Below are 27,980 nucleotides of genomic sequence, written 5' to 3' on the forward strand. Positions count from 1 at the left end.
AACGACTCCGGGCTGGGTTGCGACCGGAATATAACTCGGTTCCGATTTAGGCTTGTGCGGTCCTAGACTAACCTGCAGGATTTTAGTCTGTAGAGTTCCTTATTATTCATTTTTTCTTAGACCAACACGAAGAATCATCGGCCACACTAAAGATGGCGGTAGCCGCTTTACCGTGGTAACGGGGAAGTCATTTGCTAAAAACCTTGACTCTTATATTTTAGTTCCTCCCTATGAGGGAAGGGAAGTGCTTGGTCCCGCCCCAGCAGCGTGCCGGTGAGTTTGTAAAAGCTGGAGTGTACCGGGTCCCTGGGTGGCTCAGTGGGTTAAGCCTCTGCCTTCACTCAGGTCATGATCTCAGGGTCCTGGGATCAAGCCCCACGTCAGGCTCTCTGCTCAGCAGGGAGCCTGTTTCCCCGTTCTCTCTATGCCTGTCTCTCTGCCTATCTATGATCTCTGTCTGTCAAATAAATAAATAAAATTATTAAAAAAAAAAAAAAGCTGGAGTGTACCAAGCAATATGAGGAAAGAGTCGCGGCAGTCTAGTGAATGAGAGAATGAGGAGCGCTCAAATTCAAGGCGTGACCATAGCCAAGGAGATGGTGTGGTAAAGGGAGAACAGACTTCTGTCTGCTCTTGTGTAGCCCCCCCCCCTCGGCTCCATATGTTTGGTGGTGGTGAAGGAGCGAGCTGGCGGAGGGCATAGGCTAGCGGGGTATCAGAAAAGATCATTGATTGGGGTACGCAGCAAGCGGCTAAAGTAGGATTTGAACTCAGATTGCTTTGTTTCGGGGACTGAATGTTTAACCCCTGTAGCTGTTGTCTCCCAGTATAACTGCGGGAATATGAGCGACTCAGCATATTTTATTACCATTTTTGGAAGAGAACTTAGAACATTTGACTTGGTAATACTGGGTCGGTGGCTCATAACAACGAACCATTCAAGAATAGGTTGAGGCACCTATAACCAGGGACTTGAGCTGTCATCAGTCATTTGTAGAGAATGGATTGTTGGTCTCTCTTCATCAACCTTAATCCACTGGTTATAAAGGAGGAGGTGTGTGCAGGGGATGGTTCCTAAGCTTTTGCTTTTGTATATTTGGGTTTAATTTATAGGCCCTGTGCTAGTGATTCTTGCCTCAGTGCCTGTTGTCCCTCAGAGTTGTTTTCCTTGACTGCAACACTCTCAGAGCGCTACATATCTTTAGCCTATAGGTTATAACAAAATGAAGGCAGAAGGTAGGGGGTCTCATGGTGCTTTTGTAGGTGTCATGACTGAACCTCAGTTAACAATATCGATGCAGTATGAAGAGGTGTGTGAGGGGGAACTAGGAAAAATGCATTTCTACAAAAGTGGGACTATACTTAGAATAAGTGTTATTTGGGGGATTTGAATTTGGAAAACCAAATTCAAGATTTGTGGGGCATTGGCAGAAAGTTTCATGGAAAAGTCCCAAGTTCATATTTAGTCTTGTTGACGATACCAAGAATCTTGGCCAACGTAAAAGTGAAGCAAGTGAAGACATTCAAGATTGTGAGGGCACACTTGGCCATAGAAGTAAAACTTAAAAGGCTGTGATAAGTACTACTTCGTGTTTGACTGACATTTAAGTTCCTCGGAGCCATGGAATAAAATCCCTCTTTGGTCTCCAGGGAATATCTGCAAAGGCAGGAACTCCTGGATAAACATCATTACATGAAAAAGATTCCAGATGGCACTGTAGCATTACTTATGTTAGGAGAAATTCTCAAGGACCAGCACCTATAATAGCTAAGGAAACTTGGGGCGCTCAGAGAGCACCTGAAGGGTCACACAGATTCTGGTCAGTATCTGGGTGTAGGTTCCAATTGGCTTGCTTTCTAGAAAGAAACATTATTCCTACGTTTTGCACTACTGTATTATCACACCTGTTCTGCAGTAATATTTATACTTTCTGTGAGTTTTTGAGGGTTCAGCTCTGAGGCTACAGTATAGAGAATTGTGCAGCCCATCAAAGGTGGTTGTTCCGGTCTTTTGATTTTAGCATTTTCATTTTTAATTTCTTTTAAAAAAAGATTTTATTTATTTGAGAGAAAGTGAGCGAGAGAGAGAGCAGGGGCAGATGAAGAGGGACAAGCAGAATCCCCTCTGAGCAAGGAGACTGACAAGGGGCTCCATCCCAGGATCCTGGAATCATGACCTGAGCCAAAGGCAGACACTAACCAACTAAGCCACCCAGGCAAACTTATTTTTTTATTTCTTATCTAACTACTTTCATTCTTAGTTCAAACTCAATGAATACATTTCCTATATTCGTTTCCTAGAACCCTGAAGTGTCCTGATTGTTCACCTGCTCAAGGGCTGCCTTATGAGATACATTGTTTGGTAGTAGGCCAGGGAGTTAGCTGGTTAGCTGAATTGGAGGAAGATTTTCCTTGTTCTTAGCAATGGCATGGTGACCTCTTGCTGCTAAATGAGGACTGCTTCCAAACCAAGTATTGGGGAGAACTGGGTAAGAGGAGGAAGTCTCTGAGTTTTTTTCCCCCCTAGAATCTGATCAGGCTTGTCTAAAACTTATATCTTTTGGGGGGCCTTGTTCTGTTTCAGAACCAGAACTCTGGGAGACTATTGCAGTGATGTGTGGAATGCAGGGTTTAGCAAAACAAGGGTGGATATCACTTGTACCACACTAAAACTCCAACAGTGTGCTGCTGGGTGAACAGGGCTGGACAGATCATGCGGGTAATGGTATCAGGTTGGAGTAAACAGGGTGATAATGATCAAAAAGAGCTGGTATTTGTGAAGGGCTATATAGATTACAAAACTTTTCTACATAGATCTTCAGTCTCACAAAACCTGGGGGATTGTTTTAGTGTGCTGTATGTATTCTTTTATTATAGCAAAGTATGCATGACAAAATTTACCATTTATTTAAAAGATTTTATTTATTTATTTATTTGACAGAGATCTCAAATAGGCAGAGAGGCAGGCAGAGAGAGAGAGGAGGAAGCAGGCTCCCCCTGAGCAGAGAGCCCAATGTGTAGCTCCATCCCAGGACCCTGGGATCATGACCTGAGCTGAAGGTAGAGGCTTTAACCCACTGAGCCACCCAGATGCCCCCAAATTTACCATTTTAACCATTTTCAAGTGTATAGTTCAGTGGCATTAAGTGTATTCACATTGTGCAACCATCATCACTATCCATCTGCAGAACTTCTTTATTTCCCCAAACGGAAACTCCATATCCATTAAATATTAATCCCCCATTATCCCCTCCCACCAGCCCCTGGCAACCACCATGCTACTCTCTCTGTCTATGAATTTGACTACTTTAGGTATCTCATATAAGTGGAATCTTAACATGTTTTTACTTTGTAACTGGTGTATTTCGCTTAGTGTAGTGCCTTCAAGGCTCATCTGTGTTGTAGCATGTGTTAGAATTTCCTGCTTTTCTAAGGTTGAATAATATTCCATTGTAGGTACACATGAAAATTTGTTTAGCCACTCATCCATTAAAGGACAATTACGTTACTTCTACCTTTTGGCTATTGTGAATAATGCAATGAACATAGGAGTACAAATACCTGTTTGAGTTCCTGCTTTGAATTCTTTTGTGTATGTATCCAAAAGTGTAATTGCTAGATCATGTGGTAATTCTGTGTATAATTTTTTGAGAAACTGCCATACCATTTTCCACAGTGGCTGCATCATTTTACATTCCCATCAGTAGTGCTTGGGAATTCCCATTTCATCCTTACCAGCATTTGTTATTTACATTTTTATTTTTGGAGTAATAGCCACGTTAATGGGTGTGAAGTGGTATTCCATTGCGTTTTTTTAAAAAAAGATGTTATTTACTTATTTGAGAGGGCCAGAGAACACTGAGCAGGGAGCCTGACATGGGGCTCTATCACAGGACCCTGGGATCATGACCTGAGCCAAACGCAGATGCTTAACTGACCGAGCCACCCAAGTGCCCCTGAAAAGGATAGTGATTAATTCTCCTGTAAATGTTTGGTAGAATTCACCTGTGAAGCATGTGGTTGTAGACTTTTTTTGCTGGGATTTGATTATTGATTGAATATTGTTATTAGTAATTGGTTTGTTCACATTTTCTACCATTTCTTGATTCAGTTTTGGAAGATTGTATATTTCTAAGAACTTTTCTATTTCTTGTGGGTTGTCCAGTTATTGGCATATAATTTTTTGTAGTAGCCTCTTAAAATCATTTGTATTTCTTTGGTGTTGTAACTTTAATTTCTGATTTTATTTGAGTTTTCTTTATCTTTTTCTTGATGAGTCTGGCTAAAGGTTTATCACTTTTATCTCTTCAGAAAACCAGAGCTGAGATTATGCTGAGTGAAGTAAGTCAAGCAGAGAAAGTCAAGTATCATATGGTTTCACTTATTTGTGGAGCAAAAGGAGTAACACGGAGGACATTGAGAGATGGAGAGGAGAAGTGAGTTGGGGGAAATCAGAGGAGGGAGACAAACCATGAAAGATTGTGGACTCTGAGAAACAAACTTGGAGGGGATGGGGGTAGGGGTCTGGGTGAACCTGGTGGTGGGTATTAAGGAGGGCACATATTGCATGGAGCACTGGGTGTGGTGCATAAACAATGAATTTTGGAACACTGAAAAAAAATAAAATTAAATTGGGGCACCTGGGCTCTCTGCTCAGTGGGGAGCCTGCTTCCCCCTCTCTCTCTGCCTGCCTCTCTGCCTACTTGTGACTTCTCTCTCTCTCTCTCTCTGTCAAATAAATAAAAAATATCTTAAAAATAAAAATAAAAATATTAAAAAAAAATTAAATTAAAAAAATGCAAAAACCAGCATTGGGTTTCATTATATTTTTTATTGTTTTGGGGGCTCTATTTCATTTACAGTTGATTATTTTTAAAAAAATTTTCAAATTTTATTTATTTTTTCAAAGATTTTATTTATTTAATGCAGAGAGAGAGATCACAAGTAGGCAGAGCAGCAGGCAGAGAGGGGGAAGCAGGCTCCCTGCTGAGCGGGGGTGGGGGGGACCCGGGGCTCCATCCCAGGAGCCTGGGATCACGACCTGAGCCAAAGGCAAAGGCATTAACCCACTGGGCCACCCAGGCACCCTATCATTTACAGTTGAGTCTTGACCATTGTGGGGGCTAGGAGCCCCAACTCCTGCAGAGTCGAAAATCTGCATACAACTTTTACTCCTGCATAGCTTTACTGATAGCCTATTCTTGACTGGAAGCCTTACTGAGAATATAAACAATTGATTGACGCATATTTAATATGTATGTATTCTAGTCTTATAATTAGGTGTGCTAAAGAGAAAATGTTATTAAGAAAATTGTAAGGAAGGGGCGCCTGGGTGGCTCAGATGGTTAGTCATCTGACTTCGGCTGAGGTCATGATCTCCATGTCCTGGGTTTGAGCCCCACAGCAGGCTGCCCGCTCAGCGGGGAGCCTGCTTCTCCCTCTGCCTCTGCCTTTCCCTCTGCTTGTGCTCTCTCTGTCTCTGTCCCTTTCAAATGAATAAATAAAATCTTAAAAAAAAAGATGATTGTGAGGAAGAGAAAAGACATTTACAGTACTATACTTTATAAAACAAAATCTGGGGGCACCTGGGTGACTTAGTCTGTCAATTGTCTGCCTTCAGCTCAGGTCATGATCTCAGGGTCCTGGTGTCAAACCCCACATTGAGCTCCCTGCTCAGTGTGGAGCCTGCTTCTCTCTCTCCCTCTGCCTGCTGCTCCCCCAGCTTGTTCTCTCTCTCTCTTTCCCTGTTAAATAAATAAAAAATCTTAAAAAACACACACACACATACAAAACACAGTGTGTAGGTGGCCCTGCATAGTTCAAATCCATGCTGTTGAAGGATCAACTCTATTTTTTGCTCTGATCTTTTTTCCCCCTCCTTTCTACTAACTTTGGACTTTTTTTGTTCTTTTTATAGTTCTGTTAGGTGTAAAGTTAGATTGTTGGAGATTTTTCATACTGAGGTAATCCTGAATTGCTGTAAACGTCTCTCCCTCTCTCTTTTTTAAAAAAGATTTTATTTATTTATTTGACAGAGAGACAGTGACAGAGGGAACACAAGCAGGGGCACAGGGAGAGGGAGAAGCAGGCTCCCTGCTGAGCAGGGAGCTGGATGCAGGGCTCAATCCTAGGACCCTGGGATCAGGACCTGAGCCAAAGCCAGACACTTAATGACTGAGCCACCAAGGTACCCTGTAAACGTCCCTTTTAAAGCTGCTTAGGCTGTGTACCAAAGATTTTGAACAGCTGTGTTTCCATTTTCATTTGTCTCCATGTATGTTTGATTTCCTCTTTGATTTTGTAGTTGACCTGTTGGTTGGTTAGTAGCATGTGTAGCCTCCACGTGTTTGTGTTTTTCCCATTCTTTTTTTTTTTTTTTTTTTTGGTAATTGTTTTCTAGTTTCATACCACTGTGGTCTGAAAAGATACTTGATATGATTTCAGCCTTCATAAATTTATTGAGACTTTTTTTTGTTGCCTAACATGTTATTTATGCTGGGGAATTTTCCGTGGGCAAATGAATGTGTATTTTGCTATTTTTGGGTGGAATGTTATGTATATATCTGTTAAGTACAGCTGGTCTGGTGGGTTGTTCAAAACCATGGTTTCCTTATTGATTTTCTCTCTGGGTGATCCACTGATGTATGTGGGTGACCCCTGCTCTTACTGAATTACTGTTAATCCTTCCCTTTAGGTCTGTTAATACTTGCTTTATATGTTTAGGTGCCCCTCTATTGGGTACATATATCCTGTACCCAATTGTTATATCCTGCTGTCGGATTGATCCTTTATTGTGTAATGCTCTTTTTTGTCTCTCGTCATGGTCTTTGAAGTCTGTTTTGTCTGATCTCAGTATTGCTACCCTAGCTTTTTTATTTTTTATTTTTTTCGTCTCCGTTTACGTGGAGGATCTTTTTCTATTCTTCACTTTCAGTCTTTATGTATCTTTAGGTTTGAAGTGAGTCTCTTATAGGCAGCATATAGATGGGCTTTTTAAAATCTATTAATTCACCCTGTTTCTTTGGTTGGAGCATTTAGACCATTAACACTCAAAGTAATTATTGACAGGTGTGTACTTATTGCCATTTTTGTTTTCTGGTTGTGTTTATTGTTCTTTTCCTTTCATCTTGTTCTGTTCACTTGTGATTTGATGATTTTAGTATTATGCTTGGATTCCTCTCTCTACTTTTTGTGTATCTATTACAGGTTTTTTTTTTGTGGTTATCATGGGGTTCACATGTAACAGCATATATATATAGATATATATGTATATGTGGCATATATATAGCAATCTGTCTTGTTGATGGTCACTTAAGTTCAAATACATTCTAAAGACACTACATTTTTACTTCCTGCACTCCACATTGTATGTATTATATGTCATATTTTATGTCTATTTTGTGCATCTCTTAGCCAACTTTTGTAGATATAATTGTTTTACTGCTTTTGTCTTTTAACCCTCATATTAGCTTTATAAGTGGCTGATTTACTACCTTTATTTGGTTTGCTTTTACCAGTGAAATTTTTTCCTTTCATAATTTTCTTCTAGTTGTGGCTTTCTCTCTTCCACTTCAGAATTCCCTTTGACACTTCTTGTAAGGCAGTTTTAGTGGTGATGTACTAGTATCTTTTGTTTCTGGGAAACTATCTCTCCCTTAATTCTGAATGATAACCTTGTGGGTTGAATATTCTTGGTGGCAGGTATTTTCCTTTCAGTACTTTGAATATAACATGCCACTCTTTTCTGGCCTACAGATTTTCTACTAATATATCAGCTTATAGGTTATGGTATTTCCTTTGTACTATTTGCTTTTTTCTTGTTTTTAAAAGATTCTCTTTATTTACTTATTTGAGGGAAAGGGAGAGGGAGAATCCTGAGCAGACTCCACCTGAGCACAGAGCCTGACACAGGGCTTGATCTTACAACCTTGAGATCATGACCTGAGCTGAGATAGAGAGGTGGATACCCAACTGACTCAGCCACCCAAGTGCCTCTAAGGATTCTCCTTTTATTTTTAATTTTTTTGGACATTTTAATTAATGTATGTCTTGATGTGGACCTCCTTGGGTTCATCTTGTTCGGGGCTCTCTGAGCTTGCTGGACCTGGATGTCTTTTTCTTTCCCCATGTTAGGGAAATTTTAGCTATTATTTTTTCAAATAAGTTTTCTGCCCCCTTCCCTCTGTCTTCTCTTTCTGGGACCTCTCTAATGTGAATGTTAGTATGCTTGATATTGTCTCAGAGGTCCCTTAACCTATCCCCATTTTTAAAAAGTGTTTTTCCGGGGCGCCTGGGTGGCTCAGTGGGTTAAAGCCTCTGCTTTCGGTTCAGGTCGTGATCCCAGGGTCCTGGGATCGAGCCCCACATCGGGCTCTCTGCTCAGCAGGGAGCCTGCTTCCCCCTCTCTCTCTGTCTGCCTCTCTGCCTACTTGTGTTCTCTGTCAAATAAATAAATAAATCTTTAAAAAAAATAAAATAAAAAGTGTTTTTCCTTTTTGTTCTTCAGCTTGGATGCTTTCCGCTACCCTGTCTTCCAGATTGCTTCATTGTTTTTCTACATTTTTAAAAATCTGCTCCTGATTCTCTCTAGCATATTTTTCACTTCAGTTATTTTATCCTTCAGTTCTATTTGGTTCTTTTTCATATTTTTCTGTCTCTTTGTTGCTGTTTTCACTTAGTTCATCCACTCTTTTGTCAAGTCTGATGAATATCTTTATGACCATTACTCTGAAGTCCTTATCAGATAGATTGCTCATCTCCATTTCATTTAGTTCTTTTTCTTAAGCTTTTTATTGTTCTTTTGTTTAGAATATATTTGTCTCATTTTGTCCGAGTCTCTGTGTTTGTTTCTTTGAATTAGGTAGATCATCTATGTTTTCTTGTCCTGAAAGTAGTGGCCTTATGAAAAGGCACCTTGTGGTGTTCAGTAGTACAGTCTTCATGGTCAACAGAACAAGCCACTGTGGGAGTGTCCACTCTGTGGGACATATGTCTTCTTGTGACTTGGCCATGACTGCTGCTGGTACACTTGTGGGCCTGGCTGGCCTTCAGCCCTGTTGTCAGCAGTGACCCAGGTGTGATTGCTGTGAGCATGTTGGTAGGCTGAGCTGGACCCTGGTGCACCTTGGTGAGTGGTGCAGATATAACTGTTGCTGGCTTTCTGGTGGGTGGGGTAGCTCCTAACACAGCTGGTTGAGAGTCCCATCTATAGCTGCTGTTTGGTGTGCTGGTAGGTGGAATTAGTTCCCATTGTAGCTGGCTGAGAAGCAGGGCTATAGATGCTGGTGGCTTGCTAGTGGGTGCAACCATCTCTTGGTACAGCTGGTTGAGTTGGCTGGCCACAATGGCTGTGGGTATGCTGTAAAAGGGGCAGGAATCTTACCTCCCTCCCCAGGGCAGGAGTCATTTTATAGGGGTGCCTGTCCTGGGCTGGGCTGCCTGCCAGGCATGATGAGGCAGTAGTTGCTTTGGAGGGGCTCCCACGGGGGTGGGTTTGCAGGGGAACACTGAGGCAGGGCAGAGAGTGCTAGCAAGGTAGATGGAGAGTATCAGAACTGGTGTCCGCCAGTGCTGGGCCAGCTAGACTAAAGGAGGGCAAGAAAAATGGTGCTGCCCACTAGCATTCCCTTTCCTGGAAAAAGTTCCAGTAAATCCCTCCATGCCTGTGATACACCTTCTGCTTGTGGGTCACTGTGTCAGGCATTTGATTGCTGGCTATGTCTCTGCCCCTTCTACTCTTCTCAATATAGCCTCTCCCCCCTTTTTAAAATGTCATTGGCTTTGAGAGGGTCTTTTCTGCCTGTGTTCAGGTAGTTTTCAGAGTGCACTGCACTACATGAAGTTATTGCCTTAGTGTGTCTGTGGGAGGAGGTGAGCCCAGGATCCTCCAACTCTGTCATCTTCCTTGTCTCCTCTAGTTGTTTATTTTTTAAATGTCAGTGTGGGTGGGGGCTGGAAGGCCTGGACAGACCTTCCTAGTCTGCTAACTTGCAGATGTCCCCTAAAAAGAGTATCTATTTTATAAACAGGGATACCAAAGCTCAGATAATGACTTGAACAGGGTTATGCAGTTAATAAGGATAAAGGCTGGGATTTGACTATATTTCTTTTTCCAGGCTTTTTGATTTTTTTGAAAAATAAACTTTGTATTTTAGAATAATTTTAGATTTTCCAGAAAGTTGCAAAGATAGTACAGAGTTCCCATATCCACCCACCCTCTGACCTCCACAGTTGTTCCTTTTATCAACATGTTTGTTTAGTATGCTCTGTTTGTTACAATTAATCAACCAATACTGGTATGTTATTGTTAAAGTCCATACTTTATTCAGATTTTCTTACTTTTAATCTATTTTTTTTTCCATTATAGGACCCAGTCTAGAATACCATGTTACGTTCTTGTCATGGATCCTTTGGCTTCTGTTGACTGTGGCAGTTTCACAGAATTTCTTTGTTTTGATGACCTTGACAGTATTGAGGAATACTGCTCAGGTATTTTGTAGATTATGCTTCATTTGAATTTGTCTGATGGCTTTTCTCATGATTAGACTGCATTATGGGTGTTTGGGAGGAAGACCATTCTTATTGTGTCATGTCAAGGCCTTGATCAGCAGGCCAAGGTAGTGTTGGACAGGTTTCTGCTCCGTAAAATTACTTTTTCTACTTCATATACCATAATTAAGAAGGATTGGGGAAAATTAAGCTCGACTTCTTGGAGGGGGAGAGACTACATAAATTATTTAGCATTCTTCTGTAGGTTATTTATTTTGTTTCTCCAATTGTTTCAGCTTTGTCCATTGGAAGCTCTTTCATGTTGGTCCCTATGTTCCTTTGGCATGCCCTCACTGTTGTGTTTTTTGTGCACTTTCCTTACTTTCTTATACTACAGGATGCCTATTTTGTATATTCCTTGCCTCAGCCACTGGAGAATCAGTCATTTCTCCAAAGAGCTGTAGTTCCTTTTAGTAAATCAAGATGTCTTCCAGAATATGTGAAAGGTCTAATAGATTGTAGTAGCCAATGAAAACTCATTTGGAAGGGTATATATGTATAGGAGGTAGTTAACAAGACCAAAGAAGAAGAGAAAGCCAGAAGGGTCATAATCTAATTTTCTCCTGAATGATAGTTTACAATTGGAGGTAATTTAACAGCATAAACTAAGAGTCAGAAGCCTTAGGTTTAAATGCCAACTCTGACATTTTTAATTGTGTGTCTGTGAACCTCAATTTCCTCATCTGTAATTTGATTAAATAATATAAAGCACATGCTTTGCTGTGCCTGGCATGCAGTAAGCATTCATATGTTAGTTATTGTTACTAGTCTCATTTCTTTACTACTCTGAACTAGCTATTTTAATGTCATGAACAACTATGAACCGTCACCATTTTTGTTTGATGCCTCTGTTACTCAGCTCCCTCTTCTTGTATTTCTTTCCCTAGGAATACTTTTGATGTGACCCAGTGTGTGTTTTCCTTTGAGATCACCGCAGAGAAGTTGCAAGTGGCATCACTGCCTCGTACTGGAGAAGCACGTGTGGGTCTGTATGTAGATAACAGTTCTAGGGACCTTTTACTTTAACTAGTTATCTCTTCCTCAGATCCATATTCAGGTTCAGTTCACTCTTGAGTTTTTATCAATGTTTTTCTTCAAGACCGTACAAAATTGTGTTGTTCGGATATAAAATATTCATATTAATGTGAACTGAACATCAGATCTCTTTTTATTATTAAAATTTTTTTTATTGAATGAAGCTGATCAATTCTCTTACAAGGGACAGAAATACACACAGTATATTCTTTAAAAAATTAAATTATAAGTTAAAATGGAAGTGTTTTAGTCTCTAATGATAAAAAAAAATGCATATAAAACCTGATCTTCCAACAAGCTTTTGTTTGTGTAAGTAGATGGGACCACTACAGACCCAGATGAGATGGGGCTCTGTTCAGCTTTGACAGAAGGACCTCAATTGTCAGTAACTGAGGAGATACTTTCCAGTTAAAAATATTTTGTATCATATTATCATTTTATGTCTATTCTACACAGCAAAATCCAGGGGTAAAGCCACCAGTGAAGAGAATACTACTTCTCATAGATTTGCAGCTGACTCTGATAAGCTGTTGGTTATAATTTAAATGTATGCACAGGTTTTTTTTTAAATTAAATTTAATTTTTTTTATTTTTTATAAACATATATTTTTATCCCCAGGGGTACAGGTCTGTGAATCACCAGGTTTACACACTTCACAGCACTCACCAAAGCACATACACTCCCAAATGTCCATATTCCCACTGCACAGGTTTTTTTAAAAAGTAGATAGTTAAAACAGCATTTTACATGCAGGGGTTCTCTATTTGATGTCCACAATTTTAAAGAGCTTCTCTGGTATTTAACTGTAGTCTGCATCTTTACAGAGAAGTCCTTTTCTCTCTGAGCAGAATTCCAAGTTTGTATATAGAGAATACACAGTAAGGTCTAATTTCTTACACATTAAAAAAAAAGTCCTCAACATGAAAACAGTCAACTTGAAAACAAACTATAGATGTTAAAAAATTAACTTTCAGTTTCTGCTTCCCTTTGGTATTAAATGTTGCTTACAAAGGACTACAATCCCCTTTTTGTTTTCAAGGTTAAGTGTTAGGTATTGATGTCTGCTTTCTGCCTTCCAAAGATGAGAAATTGGCTTCTACGACCACAATGAACAGTGAAGTTGACTTTTGTGTTCTTCAGTTACTAAGAAAGGTATTTTTCTGAGCTGACTCTTGTGCGACTTCTAAGTTGTTTCTGGCACTGCTGCTGAGATTCTCAGAGCTGATGGGGAGCAGAGTACTCAGCTCCAGGTCCGTAACCATCTGGCGAGACTCTGCCAGCAAACGCTGAAGCTTGCTTGTGGGCAAAAAGTCATCCTTGTCACTGGACGATGGTGCCTCTTTGTTGAATAAGAAAATCTTAGGTGAGTTCTTTGCATATGAAGAGGGCTCTGTCTCTATCAATTTCTCATCCTCTCTAGGGGCAGATTTTGAAGAACCCGAACAGTGGGAATGCTGGATGGCAATTAGCTCCCTCATGGCGGAGTTGTGGTTCCTCCCACTGGCACTTTCCGAACAAGTACACACAGATTTGTGGCGAACAGTACTTTGCACTTTAGAAGGCTTGAAAATGCTCATCCACTCCATGTCAGACATGGGGCCTGGGGCTTCAATGATGAAATTACTCGTGTGGCAGCACTTGGATTCATACATATCACTCTCCCCTAGACAGGTCTCATTTTTATGGCAACAGCACATACCTTTCTATGTCATCTTGACTTTCAACATCTGGCTTTTCTGGTTGTCTGGAACCAGAACAGCTGGCCAGGCCCAGGTACACGTTGACATCATGCCACTGTCTCTCATCAGATGATGTGGATGTTTCAGAGAGTTGTTTCTCTTCATTCTGAATCCCGATCCCATTACCTTTTGGTGACTTTGCATGGATCTTGCACAATCTACTTTGGTTTTCCGGTTCGATCTGCATTTTCCCTCCCAGAGACCAAGACTTTTGCTTCTCTAGTAAGTCTTTTGTAAACAGAGATGAGATAGCAAATACACCTTTTTCCCCAAATGAAGGATTACCTGTCGCTTCTTCTCTTTGCACACATCACAGGGGCTCCTGTCTAATTTTGTGGGAACATGGTCTCAAATTTTGCATTTTTAACCAATGACCTCTGATTTTTCTCCTTCTTGAGGTCGACTTTCAGGCAGTGATTCTCAAGGTCTGACAAACACATGTCTCTGCTGGACTCCAGAACCTTTGATTCCTCCATCTTTGAGTCATAAATCTGTATTAATTCCTGATAATTTTCCACATTAAAATTAAGAAACTGCAGATCACTCTGTTGTTTTACATAAATCTGTCTCAGATTATGGAGTTCTGCATTTGTGTGCTCTTGCTTTGACTTTGCAATATCGAGTAACTCATCTTTCCTTTTTTCTCTCTCTGCTTTCAGTTTATTGACTTCAACTTCAAGTGTCTTCAGTTTCTTTTTTTTAAATTTTTTAAAATTTTTTATGATTTTTTATTTTTTTATAAACATATAATATATTTTTATCCCCCGGGGTACAGGTATGTGAATCACCAGGTTTACACATTTCACAGCACTCACCATAGCACATACCTTTTCTGCTTGTAATCTTGCTTTTCTTTCACGATACATGTCTCCACCATCTTCGCATCACGCAAGGTATGTTCTAACAGTTTAAATTTTCCCGAGCAGTCTGCAATGTGGTTGACGGCCTCGATAATATCTTTGTCCTTTAGCTTTATCATTGTAGTGAGAGCCTGTTTTCGAGCTTGTAATTGTCCTACCTGGGCAGAAAGTGCCACTAATGTGTTGCTGAGATTTTCATTTTTAGCCTTGAGGTCCTCAGAGAGGAGAGAGGAATGGGTTGCCTTTTGAGCCATTTCCTGAAGCTGTAGCTGAGTCTTCTGAAGAACTGCCTGGCATTCAGTTTGATTAGATTCAAGGGTTTTTACCTTCTTTGTGAGTGACCTGATTATTTCAGTTCTTTTATGTAGTTCACCTGTCGCCCGGTGAGGAAGGTCGCTGAAGGGTTCATGGGTGCCTCCTCCGCCCCCCGGAGAAAGTCGGTGAGCGCAGGTCACCTTACAAATGCCATAGGTGCTCCTGCCTGGAGCGGGGGGCAAGTCCCGAACCCCGGAGCCCCACGCCCTCGGCCAGTCCGAGTAAGCACCCAAACCGCCCGCCCAGAGGAACCTCAGATCTCCTTTTAAAAAAGATTTTATTTATTTATTAGAGAGAGAGAGTGCAAACTTAAGTGGGGAGAGGAGGAAAAGGAGAGGGAGAAGCAGACTCCCTTGCTGAACAGGGAGCCCAATGCAGAACTTGATTCCAGGACCCCGGAAGTGTGACCTGAGCTGAAGGCAGATGCTTAACTGACTGAGCTATGCAGGCACCCCCCCCCAATCTCTTTTTGTTAATAGAATTAATTTTTTTTTATTATCTTCCTAGCAAATTTAGTGTACTCTTGTTAGGGGAGCTCTTTAAGTGAGTCCTTAAAGAAGAAATTATCTTCCTTTTGATCATGTGATTCTTCTCCTAAAGAGCCTTCCTCTTTCACTATCGGCAGTGTTCAAAATCTTCCTCCTGAGTGTTGGCATCCCCATAAGATTGCCATATTTTTTATACCTGTGAACCTTCTCCCATGATTTTCATGCATGACATGTTCTTTTCTCATCATTTTCTTCATTAGACTATGATTCAAATAACTTCAAACACCACCTATAGTAATAAAAGGAGTACTAATACCTCCCTGTTTACTGCCTTTTGAACACTGCTGTTTATCCTCTAGAATGTACTGGCCCTTGATATGTATATGGTATAAATACTCAAAGTGTTGAACATTTGATTATGTTCCTGCATATCTTCTAAATATTTGTATTAACGCTGTCATCTTCCTAAAGAACATGTGCGTAAATACCCCAGTCAAGATAGTACTAAGTATCTGCTTATTGATAATCAGGAGGAAGATAAACATTTTCTAGTAGCTCTCGAATATAGTCATCTACAAATATGAATAAAGGAACTTCTTAAATCTGAGGTAGTCGGTTTCATTATGCCTTCTTTAATCCCTTGGCTGTGATTATAGGAAATTAACTTCCAACTCAGTCCAGAGCTAGGTGTTCCCTCAAGGAGATTGCTATTTGTGTCTTAGAACTTGGAACCTTTTTAATGGTTGGCCACTTGGGGTCCATAATACCAAGCAGTGTCTAATATTTCTGTGGAGATTGACTATTTTACATTGCCATTCCCAGTTCATGCTGTGCTGCCTTTTATGGCTGTGATTGGAATCCTCATAGCTATGCTGAGAAGAAAAATCTAGAGGTAGATGGAGTAGCAGACTGGTGCTAAATATACTTTGAGAATAACAGGTGAGTGCTGGGGAAATACATCTTTTGATAATTAGGAGTGACTTTTTACAGTAAAGTCAGAAAATATCCTTCTCTCCAAAAATAAAACCAGACCACCTCTATTGTTTGCCTTTATCATCTCACTGTACAAAGTACTGCTCTTATATTGAGTGATTTTACTCAGAATTTCAGTGATAACAATGTAGGAAGTTATTTGCATGTAATTGGATGGGGGAAGGGGATGTGGTAGGAAGCCAAGGTCTGGAAGCAATACAGGAAGATAATAAAGTGGTAGAAATAAAAGTATGGGACTTTAGGAATTTAAAACTGTTTAAAGATGTGTATTCCTTACCTTAAATGAGAGAGGAAAATTATGTGGGAAATGTAATAAGTCGAAGTGAAAACTCATGAAAGATGAGTCACCATTGGGGCACCTGGGTGGCTCAGTGGGTTAAGCCTCTGCCTTTGGCTCAGGTCATGATCTTGGGGTCCTGGGATCGAACCCTGCATTGGGCTCTCTGCTCAGCAGGGAGCCTGCTTTCTCCTCTCTCTCTCTCTGCCTACTTGTGATCTCTCTCTCTTGTCAAATAAATAAATAAAATCTTTTAAAAAGGATGAGTCATCATTTCCTACAGAATAAAATGTGGAGGAATTTATTTTTCTTCTTTTCAGTATACACAACTGATAAAGAGAATTGGGAAAATCTAGGTAGTCGTTGTTTTTTTTTGCTTTGCTATGGCTGTTGTCCTACTTGATAGTACAGCTGTTGTTCCTCATTTCATTTCTTTATGCCTCTTGTAGCTGAAACTGTTGCACATCACTGATAGGGTAATTCTGGGGCTGGTCCTTCACTTTGAAGAAGGTTGGTTCATTGCCTGTTAAAGGTTGTATCAGAAGTGGGGGCATTTTGCGTGTCCACCAAATTGTGGGATCTTTCCTGAGGAAGGATCTCCATCTTCATGGAAGCAAGGAAATAGAGATGGAGAAACACTGTCATTATCCTTAGCAAATTGTTAATGACCACTGGAAATACAAGTCTACCAGCGTTTCTGTGAGGAAATCTGGCAGTAGCCAAGCTAGAGTGGCAAAGGTGGGTTTGATCTGAAGAAACTCACTTTGCCATTCTTCATCCGAGTGCACACTAAACTATGGAAGATGCAGATCCTGCATATTCAGGTGGTAAAATCCTGTGCTGTCCATGTAAGATCACATAGTCCTGGATCTGAACTGTATGAGCAGATTATCCCTGTCCATTAGTTGACTAGAGGAGGTAAATCCTGTTCACAAGGGTTCCATGTGTGAATGAGCTTCCGTAGTTGATGCCTTTAACTTGTTATCTCAGTGTAAGTTCTGAGCCCCTTATCTCTTAGTAATCTGCTTCAGTTCTTTTTTTCTCTTTTACAGAAAAACCCGTTTATTATCATATAATTCCCATTTGAAGTATATAATTCAGTTGTTTTTAGTATATTCACAGAACTCTGGAACTATCACCACCATCAGTTTTAAAGTATTTTTATCACATCACAAGGAAACTCTGTAATTTTTAGCTCTAATCACCCCAATTCCCCATTCTGTCATGCCCTGTGTAACCAATAATGTATATTTCATTTTTGTATATTTGACTATTAAGGAATTTTTATATAAATTGAATCATGTAATGTGGTCTTTTGTGACTGGCTTCTTTAACTGAATGAACATAATGATTTCAAGGTTCATTGATGTAGCATATGTCAGTATTTCATTCTGTATTTATGTGTGAGAGTGTGTGTGTGAGTATAGCAGCTATCTTCAGATATTATCCCTGTATAATTCACACAAAATAATTCAGGGGTGCCTAAGTGGCTCTGTCTCTCCAAAAGAAAGAAGTAAATCTTTAAAAAAAAAGTAAACTACTCAATAATATTTACTATAATCACAGACACATGCAATTTTTAGTCATTTTAGATCATTTTAGAACTCCTGTTTTCAGTTCTTTTATGTATATACCTGGAATTGCTGGGTGATATGGTAATTCTGTGTTTCAATTTTTAACAAAGTCTCAAACTTTCAAAAGTGGCTGCACCATTTTACATTCCCACAAACAGTATACAAAGGTTCCATTTTCTCTACATCTTCACCAATACTCATTTCTGGGTTTGTTTTTTTTTTTAATTTTTGGCAGCTTTTAGTGGCTGTAAAGTGGTATCTTGTGATTTTATTTTGCATTTCTCTAATAATGCTGTTGAGCACCTTTTCATGTGCTTACTGGAGATAATGTAATTCTTCACTGAAAAATATGTAAGTCCTTTGTCCATTTGTTAATTGGGTTGTCATTTTTTTTTTTCTGGGAGAGTGTGATCTGGGTGGGAGGGATAGAAGAAGAGGGAGAGAATCTTAAGCAGGCTTGGTGTGGAGCCCGATATGGGGCTTGATCTCACAACCCTGAGGTCATGATCTGAGCTGAAATCAGGAGTCAGACATTTAACTGATAGAGCCACTCAGGTGCCCCTGGGTTGTCATTTTGTTGTTTAATTATAAGAATTCTTTATATATTCTAGATATTAGACTCTTATTTGCTATTATTGTCTTCTATCCTGTGGGTTTTTTGACCCTTATTTGCTATTATTTTCTTCTATCCTGTGGGTTTTTAAAAATATTTTATTTTATTTTATTTATTTATTTGACAGAGGTCACAAGTAGTTAGAAAAGCAGGCTGAGAGAGAGAGAGAAGCAGGCTCCCCGCTGAGTAGAGAGCCTGATGCAGGGCTCGATCCCAGGACCCTAGGATCATGATCTTAGCTGAAGGCAGAGGCTTTAACCCACTGAGCCATCCAGGCACCCCAAGACTTAGATTTTTTAGAGTAGTTGTAGCTTCACAGCAAAATTGAGAGAAAGGTGCAGAGATTTCTTATATATACCTTGCCTCCACACTTAAAAAGCCTCCTGCATTTTCAACATCTCCTGCCGTAGTGGTACTTTGGTTGCAACTGATGTATCTACATTGACACACTATAATCACCCAAACCTCATAGTCTACCTTAGAGGTCATTCTTTTTTTTTAAGGTTTTATGTATTTATTTGATGGGGAGAGAAATCACAAGTAGGCAGAGAGGCAGGCAGAGAGAGGGGGAAGCAGGCTTCCTGCTGAGCAGCGAGCCCCATGCGGGGCTAGATCCCAGGACCCTGAGGTCATGAAGGCAGAGGCTTAACCCACTGAGCCTCCCAGGTGTCCTTAGAGTTCATTCTTGTGTAAATTCTTTGGGTTTGGAAACATATGGAATTATACATGTCCATCATTATAGTATCATACAGAGTATTTCTGCTGCCTTAAAAATAATGTCTGCTCAGTACCCCTGCTTGCAACCCCTAACTGATCTCTTTTTTAATTGTTTTCATAGTTTTGCCTTCTCTAGAATGTCATCTAGTTGGAGTCACACAACATGTAGCCTTTTCAGATTAACTTCTTTTGCTCAGTAATAAGCATTTAAAGTTCCTCCATGTCTCTTCATGGCTTGATAGCCCATTTCTTTTTAGCAATGAATAATACTATGTTATTTAGATGTACCACAGTTTGTTTATCCATTCACTTACTGAAGGACATTTTATTGCTTCCAAAGTTTCGGCAGTTATGAATAAAGCTCCTAGAATATCTGTGTGCGGGTTTTTGCATGAACGTAAGTTTTCATCTTTAGGTAAATACCAAGGAATGTGATTACTAGATTGTATGGTTAAAAACATATATGGTTTTGTAAGAAACCACTAAACTGTTTCTAAGAGGCTAAATACCATTTTACATTCTCATTGGCAGTAAATGAGAGAGTTCTTGCTGCTCCACATTCTCACCACCATTTGGTGTTGTCACTCACTGCTCTAGAATTTGGCCATTCTAATAGTTATGAAGTGGTATATATTTGTTGGTTTAATTTGCAATTCCCTGGCGACATATGATGTGGACCTTCTTTCATATGCTCATGTGCTGTATGTGTGTCTTTGGTGAGGTGTCTGTCTCTTAGGTCTCTGGCCTATCGTTTGATCAGGGTTAAAATCCTTATCAAATGTTTCTTTTGTAAGTATTTTTGGTGGCCTTTGGCTACTTCTACCCATTTCTTTTTTCTTTATTGAGGTGTAACTGACATATTACTAGTTTCAAATGTACAATATAAGCACTTAAATTGTATAAGTTGCAGAATGACCACCGCACTAAATCTAATTAATGTCTATCACCACATATAATTATATTTTTTTCTTGTGAGAATTTTTAAGATCTACTCTCTTAGCAATTCTCAAATATACGGTACAGTATTATTAGCTGTAGTCACCATGCTATACATTATATCCAATGACTTATTTATTTTAAAACTGAAAGTTTGTACCTTTTGACCCCCTTCACCCATTTAGCCCGCTGCCCACCTCCACCTCTGACAACCACCAATCTGTTCTCTGTGAGTTTGTTTCCACCCCTCCCCCCCGGTTTCAACATGTAAGTGAGATCATATGGTATTTTTCATCTTCTGTCTGACTCACTTCATTTAGCATAATGCCCTCAAAGTCTATCCACGGTATCCCAAATGACAAGATTTCCACTTTTTTATGGCTGAATTACATTCCATTGTAATATTTTACCATATTTTCTTTCCCTTGTTTTGAACTGTATTTGATGGGCAATGTTGTATTAGTTTCAGGTCTACAGTGGTGATTCAATAATTCTGTCCATGATAAAGTATAGTTACCATCTCCATCTGTCACCATACAATGTTATTACGATATTATTGACTATATTCCCTATGCTATACTTTTTAGTCCTGTGACATACCAGTTTTCTGACTAGAAGTTTGTAACTCTTAATCCTTTTTGTGTTTTTCACACATCTCTCCAAACCCCTCCCCTCTGGCAAACATGATTTTGTTCTTTGTACTTAACAATTCTGTCTCTGTTTTCTTTGTTCATTTGTTTTTTACATTCCACATATAAGTGAAATTATACAGTTTTTGTCTTCTCTGATATCTCTCACTTAGCATTATACCCTCTAGGTCCATCCATGTTGTTGCATATGACAAGATCTCATTCTTTCTTAGGGCTGTGTTATGTACTGGGGTGTGTGTGTGTGTGTGTGTGTGTGTGTGTGTGTGTATGTGTATGACATCTCCTTTATCCATTTATTTATTGATGGACACATAGGTTGCTTCCATACCTTGAATATTATAAATAATGCTACAAGAAACATAGAGGCATATATGTCTTTTGGAATTAGTGTTCTCATTTTCTTTGGGTAAATACCTAGTAGTGGATTACTGAATCATAAGATATTTCTATTTTTAACATTTTGAGGAACTGCCATACTGTTTTCGACAGTAGTTGCACCAGTTTACTTCCCACCAGTAATGCAAGTGTTCTCTTTTCTCCACATCCTTGCAAACAATTATTATTTCTTGTCTTCATACTAAGAGGTATAAGTGATCTCATTGTGGTTTTGATTGCATTTCCCTGATGATTAGTGATATGGAGCATCATTTTATGTGTCTATTTGGCAAACTATATGTCTTCCTTGGGAAAATGTCCATTCAGGTCCTCTGTCCATTTTTAAATTGGATTGTTTGAGTTTTTTTGGTGATAACTTTTTTTTTGATTTTTTAGATTTACTTTTTCAGTGTTCCAAGATTCATTGTTTATGCACCACACCTAGTTAGTGCTCCATGCAATACGTGCCCTCCATAATACCCACCACTCATGGCTCACCCATTCCCCCACCACTCATACCCACCTCAATGGCTCACCCATTCCCCCACCCCTCCAAAACCCTCAATTTGTTTCTCAGAGTCCAGAGTCTCTCATGGTTCATCTCTCCCTCTGAGTTCCCCCAATTCATTTTCCTTTCTTTCTCCTAAGGTCCTCCATGTTATTCCTTATGGTCCACAAGTAAGTGAAACCATATGATAATTGACTTTCTCTGCTTGACTTATTTCACTCAGCATAATCTCTTCCAGTCCCATCCATGTTGATACAAAAGTTGGGTATTCATCCTTTCTGATGGCTGCATAATACTCCATTGTATATCTGGACCACATCTTCTTTATCCATTCATCTATTGAAGGGCATTTTGGTGATAACTTAAGTTCTCTTTGTATTTTGGATATTAACCCCTTATCAGATCTGTCATTTACAAATATCTTCAGTAGGTATCCTTTTTGTTTATTGATGGGTTTTTTGTTGTTCTTTTTGGTATAGTCCTAATAGTTTATTTTTGCTTTTGTTTTCCTTACTTGAGGAGAACAGTCCAGAAATATGTTGCTACAGCTGATGTCCAGGAGATTACTGCCTGTGTTTTCATTTTGGAGTTTTATGGTGTCAGGTCTTATATTTAGGTCTTTAATCTATTTTGGCTTTATTTTTGTGTATGGTGTAAGAAAGTGGTCTAGTTTTATTCTTACACGTAGCTGTTCACTCTTCCCAGCACCATTTATTGAATAGACTGTCTTTTCTGCCATTATATATTCTTGCCTCATTTGTATAGAGTAATTGACCATATAAGTGTGGGTGTATTTCTGTGGGCTCTCTGTCCTGCCCTACTGATCTATATGTTGGTCTGTTTTGTACCAGTGCCATACTGTTTTGATCATTTTAGCTTTGTAGTATATCTTGAAGTCTGGCATTGTATACTTCCAATCTTCTTGTTCTTTCTCAGGGTTGCTTTGGCTGTTTGGCATCTTTTGTGGTCCATACAAATTTCACCATTATTTTTTCTAGTTCTGTGAAAAGTACTATTTTTTTAATTAGGTTATGTTAGTCACCACATAGTATACCATTGGTTTTTGATGTGGTGTTCTGTGGTTCATTGTTTCTGTTTTGATAGGGATTGTATTGAGTCTGAGGATTACCTTGGGTAGTATGGACATTTTAACAATATTAATTCTTCTGATCCACGAGCATGTATATCTTTCCTTTTTTGTGTTCTTTTCAATTTCTTACATCAGTGTTATATGGTTCTTAGAGTAGTGGTCTTTCACCTCTGGTTAAATTTATTCCTAGGTATTTTATTCTTTTTGGTACAATTATAAACAGGGTTGTTTTCTTAATTCTTTTTCTGCTTCTTCATTATTAGTGTTTAGAAATTAGAAATCTATACATTATTAGTGTGTAGATTTCTGTATATTAATTTTGTGTCAACTTTACTGAATTCATGTATTATTTTTAATAGTTTTTTGGTGGAGTCTTTAGGGTTTTCTCTGTATAGTATTATGTCATCTGTGAAGAGTGACTGTTTAACTGATGCTTTTTATTAATTTATTTTTCTGATTGCTACTGCTAGGATTTCCACTATTATGTTTAAGAAAACTGGTGAGAGTGGGCATTATTGTCTTATTTCTGATTTTATTTTATTTTTTGAAAGATTTTACTTATTCATTTGAGAGAGAGAAAGAGAGCATGAGCAGGCTAGAAGGAGAAACAGGCTCCCCACTGAGCAAGGAAAGCTATGCGGGACTTGATCCCAGGGTTAGGTTTAGGGTTAGCAGGGAGCCCGGCATGGGGCTTGATTCCAGAACCCTGGAATCATGACCTGAGCTGAAGGCAGATGCTTAACTGGCTGAGACACCCAGGCGTCCCTCATCAAGTTTATTTTTAATTTCATTTATTATGTTCTTCATCTTGGACTGGCTGTTTTTTGTGTGTTTGTTAAGGGTCTTACTGATGTCCTCCACTCTTTTCTGAAGTCCAGTAAGTATATGATCATTACTTTAAACTCCCTATCAGGCATATTACTTGTATCTGTTTTGCTTAGGTTCCTTACTGTGTTCTTTTCCTCCTGTTCTTTTATTTGGGACATACTCCTGTGTCTCTTCGTTTTGTGTAACTCTGCATCTGTTTCTTTGTGTTAGACAAGTCACCTATGTCTCCTCCTCTTGAAGGTAATGGCCTTATGAAGTAGAGGTCCTATAGTGCCCACAGTGCAATGTCCCTATTCCCCAGGACCTGGCACTTCAGAGGTGTCTCCTATGTATGTTCTGAGTTCCCTGTTTTGTCCTGGACACGTTTACATTCAGTCCAGTTGTGTGCAGTAGCTGTCTTTTGTGTGAGCTGTGTTTGGTCCCTGGCTTGTGTTGGGTTAATTTTAACAAGTTACCTGCCAGTCTGCTTTTGAAATGAGACCCACTGCTGGGACTGGGATGGCTAAGGGGATCAGCAAAGTCCATGTGGGTCATGTGTGCAACCTTAACAAGGCATACCTCAGGCTTCAGTAGGGCCTGCTACTGCAGTGGCAGTTGCTGTCGTAGCCGTCATCAGAATTGAGGCCCCACAAAATATATGGGATGGGAGACTGACAAGGTTTGTCTTTGACAAGGTTTTCCTGGGGGAGGGGCCCTTTAGCAAGAGATTGAGGCCAGCAGGACCGAAAGGGGCAGACTGTCAATTGAGGGCACAGGGTTTGTGTAAGCAAGTTAGGGAAGAGTGTTGGCACCACACTGACTTCTGTAGGTGGCTGTGTGTTTATGCTGAGGGGTGGGGAATGGACATGGTACCTTCCAGCTCCTTTGTTCTGGAGGGGACTCCTTGTGATTCCTACTTCTCTAGCACAAGCTCTGAGGTGAGTAAATCACTCTCCTTTAAATGTGCCTCATAGGCTATATCTCTGCAGGGTGTTTGTCATGCTGTCTCTTTAAGGGTGGGGCTCAGCTTCTTTTTTTTAAAAAGATTTTATTTATTTATTTGACAGACAGAGATCACAAGTAGGCAGAGAGAGAGAGGAGAAAGCAGGCTCCCTGCTGAGCAGAGAGCCCAATGCGGGGCTTGATCCCAGAACCCTGGGATCATGACCTGAGCCGAAGGCAGAGGCTTTAACCCACTGAGCCACTCAGGCACCCCATGGAGGGGTTCAACTTCTTAACATCTTCTGTGTGCTCCTAGAGCAGAGATCACTTACTTTTAGAATTCCAGTTCTTCAGTCTTGCTCATTGTAACAACTTAGGAGATTTGGCCCCTCTTCCTTTCAAAACCACGTATATACAGTATATTCTTCTCATGTGTATTCTGCAGTGTTATTGTCTGTTTCCTGCCCTTCTCTGGGCCCTCAGCTCCCTTCCAACTGTAGACTTCCATAGTCTTTTTCACTCCCAAACTCTATCTCCTCCCTTTTTCTATGTGGCTTCTTCTCTGTCTTGAGTTGTAGAGTCTGTTTTGTTAATCTTTGTGTTGTTTTCTGGGTTATTTACACTGATATGAGTGTTATCTAGTTGTATCTTGGGAGGAGACAAGCTTAGGGGTCCTCCTACTCTCCCATCTTCCCAGCCTCTTAGTCTTTGTTTTAATCTATTTTGTCTGATCTAAGTATTTCTACCTGCACATTTTTTCCCACTACCATTTGCATGGAATTCTGTTTTTCCATCCTTTCACTTTCAGTCTATATGTGTTGTTCAGTTTGAAGTCTTTCCTAGGCATATTATGGATGGATCTTGCTTTTTTTTTTTTTATTCATTCACCATATATTTTTTTGGTGGAGTATTTAGACCATTTACATTTAAAGTAATTATTAATAGGTATGTAGTTAATGCCATTTAATTCCCTCTTTTCTGGATGTTTTGTTCTCTGTTCCTTCTTTTACTCTTTTCCCTTGTGATTGATGAGTTTTTTTAGTTATATACTTGGGTTTATCTCTATTTTTTTGCATATCTATTACACGTTTTGGTTTGTGGTTATAATGATTTTTATATGTAGTATCCAAAATATATAGTATTCTGTGTTCAGTTGATGGTTCTTTAAATTTGAACACATATTAAAAGAACTTCATTTAAAAAAAATTTATTTCCAGGAGAGTTAACCTACATATTAGTTTCAGGTTACAATATAGTGATTCATAAATTCCATACATCACCTGGTGCTCATCATAACAAGTGCACTCCTTAATCCCCATCACCTATTTCATCCATCCCCCACCCTTGTCTGGAAACCATAACTTTGTTTTCCATAGTTAAGAGTCTGTTTCATTTTTTACTTCGTTTCCATATTTTACGTATATGATGTTATATTTTATGTCCTTTTATTTTGTGAGTCCCTTAACTGATATTTTAGTTATAATTGATTTTACTACTTTTGTCTTTTACCCTTCATACTAGTTTTTTTTAAAGATTTTATTTATTTGACACAGAAAGATCACAGGTAGGCAGAAAGGCAGGAAGAGGCTGGGGGAAGCAGAGAGCCTGATGTGGGGCTCAATCCCAGGACCCTGAGATCATGACCTGAGCCGAAGGCAGAGGCTTAAACCACTGAGCCACCCAGGTACCCTCTCTCTTTTTCAATTCTTAAGGATAACCTTGCTGGGTAGAGTATTCTTTGTTGTAGATTCTTTCTTTTCAGCACTTTGAATATTTTGTGTTACTTTCTTCTCACCAGCAAACTTTCTGTTGAAAAATCAGTTGATAATCTTGTGAGATTTCTCTTGTATGTAAGTATTCTTCTCTTAAGTTTTTCAAGATTTTCTCTTTATGTTTTAGTTTAAATATTTTTCATAGTTACATGTCTTGGTGTGGATCTCTTTGGATTCATCTTACTTGAGCATCTCTGCTTCTGGGATATGGATGTCTGTTTTCTTCCCTGGAATTGGGAAATTTAAGCTATTATTTCTTCAAGTAAGTTTTTTGCCCCTTTCTATCTTCTTCTGGGACCCCTATGATGTGAATGTTAGTATGCTTGATGTTTCCCCAGAACTCCCATAATCTGTCCTTATTTTTTAAAATTCTCTTTTTTTTTTTTGTGGTGTTGCTTGCATGGTTTCCACTACCTAGCCTCCAATCACTAATCTGTTCCTCTTTATCTTTTATTTTTTAAAGATTTTATTTATTGATTTGAGAGAGAGCTAAAGTGAGAGAGATCACAGGGGGAGAGGGAGAAGCAGACTCACTGCTCAGTGGAGAGCCCCATGTGGGGCTTGATCTCAGGGCCGAGCTGAAAACAGATGCTCAACTGACTGAGCCACCCAGGCACCCCTTATTCCTCCTTAAATTAATCTGCTGTTGATTTCCTCTGGTGTATTTTTCATTTCGGTTATATTCTTCAGGTGTGATTGGTTCTTTTTATATTTTCTCTCTCTGTTGAAATTCTCACCGAGTTCATCTACTTTTCTTTCACATCCGGTGAATTTCTTTATGGCTGTTACTGTGAACTTTTTATCGGGTAGATTGCTTGTCTCCACTTTGTTTAGTTCTTTCTCTGAGGTTTTATTTTGTTCTGTCAGAGCATATTCCTCTTTCTCCTCATTTTGTTTGACTTTTTGTGTTTCTTTCTGTGATTTATGCAGACTAGCTACTTCTAGAGTTGAAGAAATGGTCTTGTGTAGGGACAGCCCCTGTATAGACTGTGTGTACCTGGTTGCTTTGGCTGGTTGGCTGGAGTTGTAGTGGGTGCAGCCTGGGGATCCTGGGGTATTCCACTCAGTGGGTGTCCTAACAGGGCATCTGGAGCTGAAGCATGTATGGGCCACAGGGTTCTGGGGTGCTCCACACAGTGGACACTGGCAAGATTGCAAGATCCAAAGTGGGTACAGGCTGACGCTGGCAGAATGGCTGGAGCTGAAGTGGCTTTAGGCTGGGAGGCTTGTGAAGGTCCATGAATAGCGGCCCTGGTGGGTAACTGGAGCTGAGGTGGGTGTGGGCTGGGAGGTTTCATGGTGCTTCATGCAGTGATTGACCTGGCAAGTGGTCTGGAGCTGAATTAAGTGTGGGCCTGGGATGTTCTAGGGTTCTTTGTACTTGTTTCACCTTAGTCAGTTGGCTGGAGCTGTAGTGGTCACTGTCTAGTAGGAGTGTCCCAGGGTGTGTCCCGCTGGGGTTGTCTTGGTGGGATGGCTGGAGCTCAGGATGGTTTGAGGCAGTGGAGCCACCTTGGGGGTAAGCTGGGGCTGGTGTGGGCTAAGGGCCACTACTTGTTGAGGCAGCAGGTGGCTCAGGTGCCTGGACCTTGTTCCCCTCTTTACTGTTAAGGTGGAGGGGGAATATAAACAGTGGTGCCACCAGTCCCTTTGATTTTAGAGAGTTCCTGCAGCTCCCCTGCTCTTTGAGTTTTAGGACTTGTTCCTTGATATTTCAATTGCTCTTTTACTATTTTTAAA

The 27,980-nt window shown here is 39.8% G+C and overlaps 1 protein-coding gene and 1 long non-coding RNA gene across 3 annotated transcripts in view; one reads left to right on the top strand and one right to left on the bottom strand.

Annotated features, from left to right (window-relative positions):
• The first annotated feature begins 3 nt into the window (after positions 1-3).
• The window catches only part of LOC309856129, a 76,200-nt gene continuing 48,223 nt past the window's right edge, over positions 4-27,980 (top strand). Inside the window, exons 1-4 of one of the 2 annotated variants that reach the window (XR_014307074.1) lie at positions 4-273; positions 4,312-4,436; positions 10,367-10,488; positions 11,436-11,746. This is a non-coding gene — a long non-coding RNA (uncharacterized lncRNA). Of the gene's footprint in view, positions 274-4,311; positions 4,437-10,366; positions 10,489-11,435; positions 11,747-27,980 lie in introns of those variants that run through there. The other variant, XR_014307075.1, reaches the window with a different exon arrangement.
• Positions 12,583-27,538, bottom strand: CCDC62 (coiled-coil domain containing 62; the record flags this gene model as incomplete). Its single annotated transcript, XM_082717940.1, is given in 6 exon segments — positions 12,583-13,282; positions 13,284-13,608; positions 13,611-13,652; positions 13,655-14,006; positions 14,147-14,778; positions 27,238-27,538. Coding segments are annotated over 6 exon segments (2,214 nt in total). The 3' UTR covers positions 12,583-12,720.

This window comes from Mustela nivalis (genome assembly GCF_964662115.1).
Source record: "Mustela nivalis genome assembly, chromosome: X".
Taxonomy (NCBI): Eukaryota; Metazoa; Chordata; class Mammalia; order Carnivora; family Mustelidae; genus Mustela; species Mustela nivalis.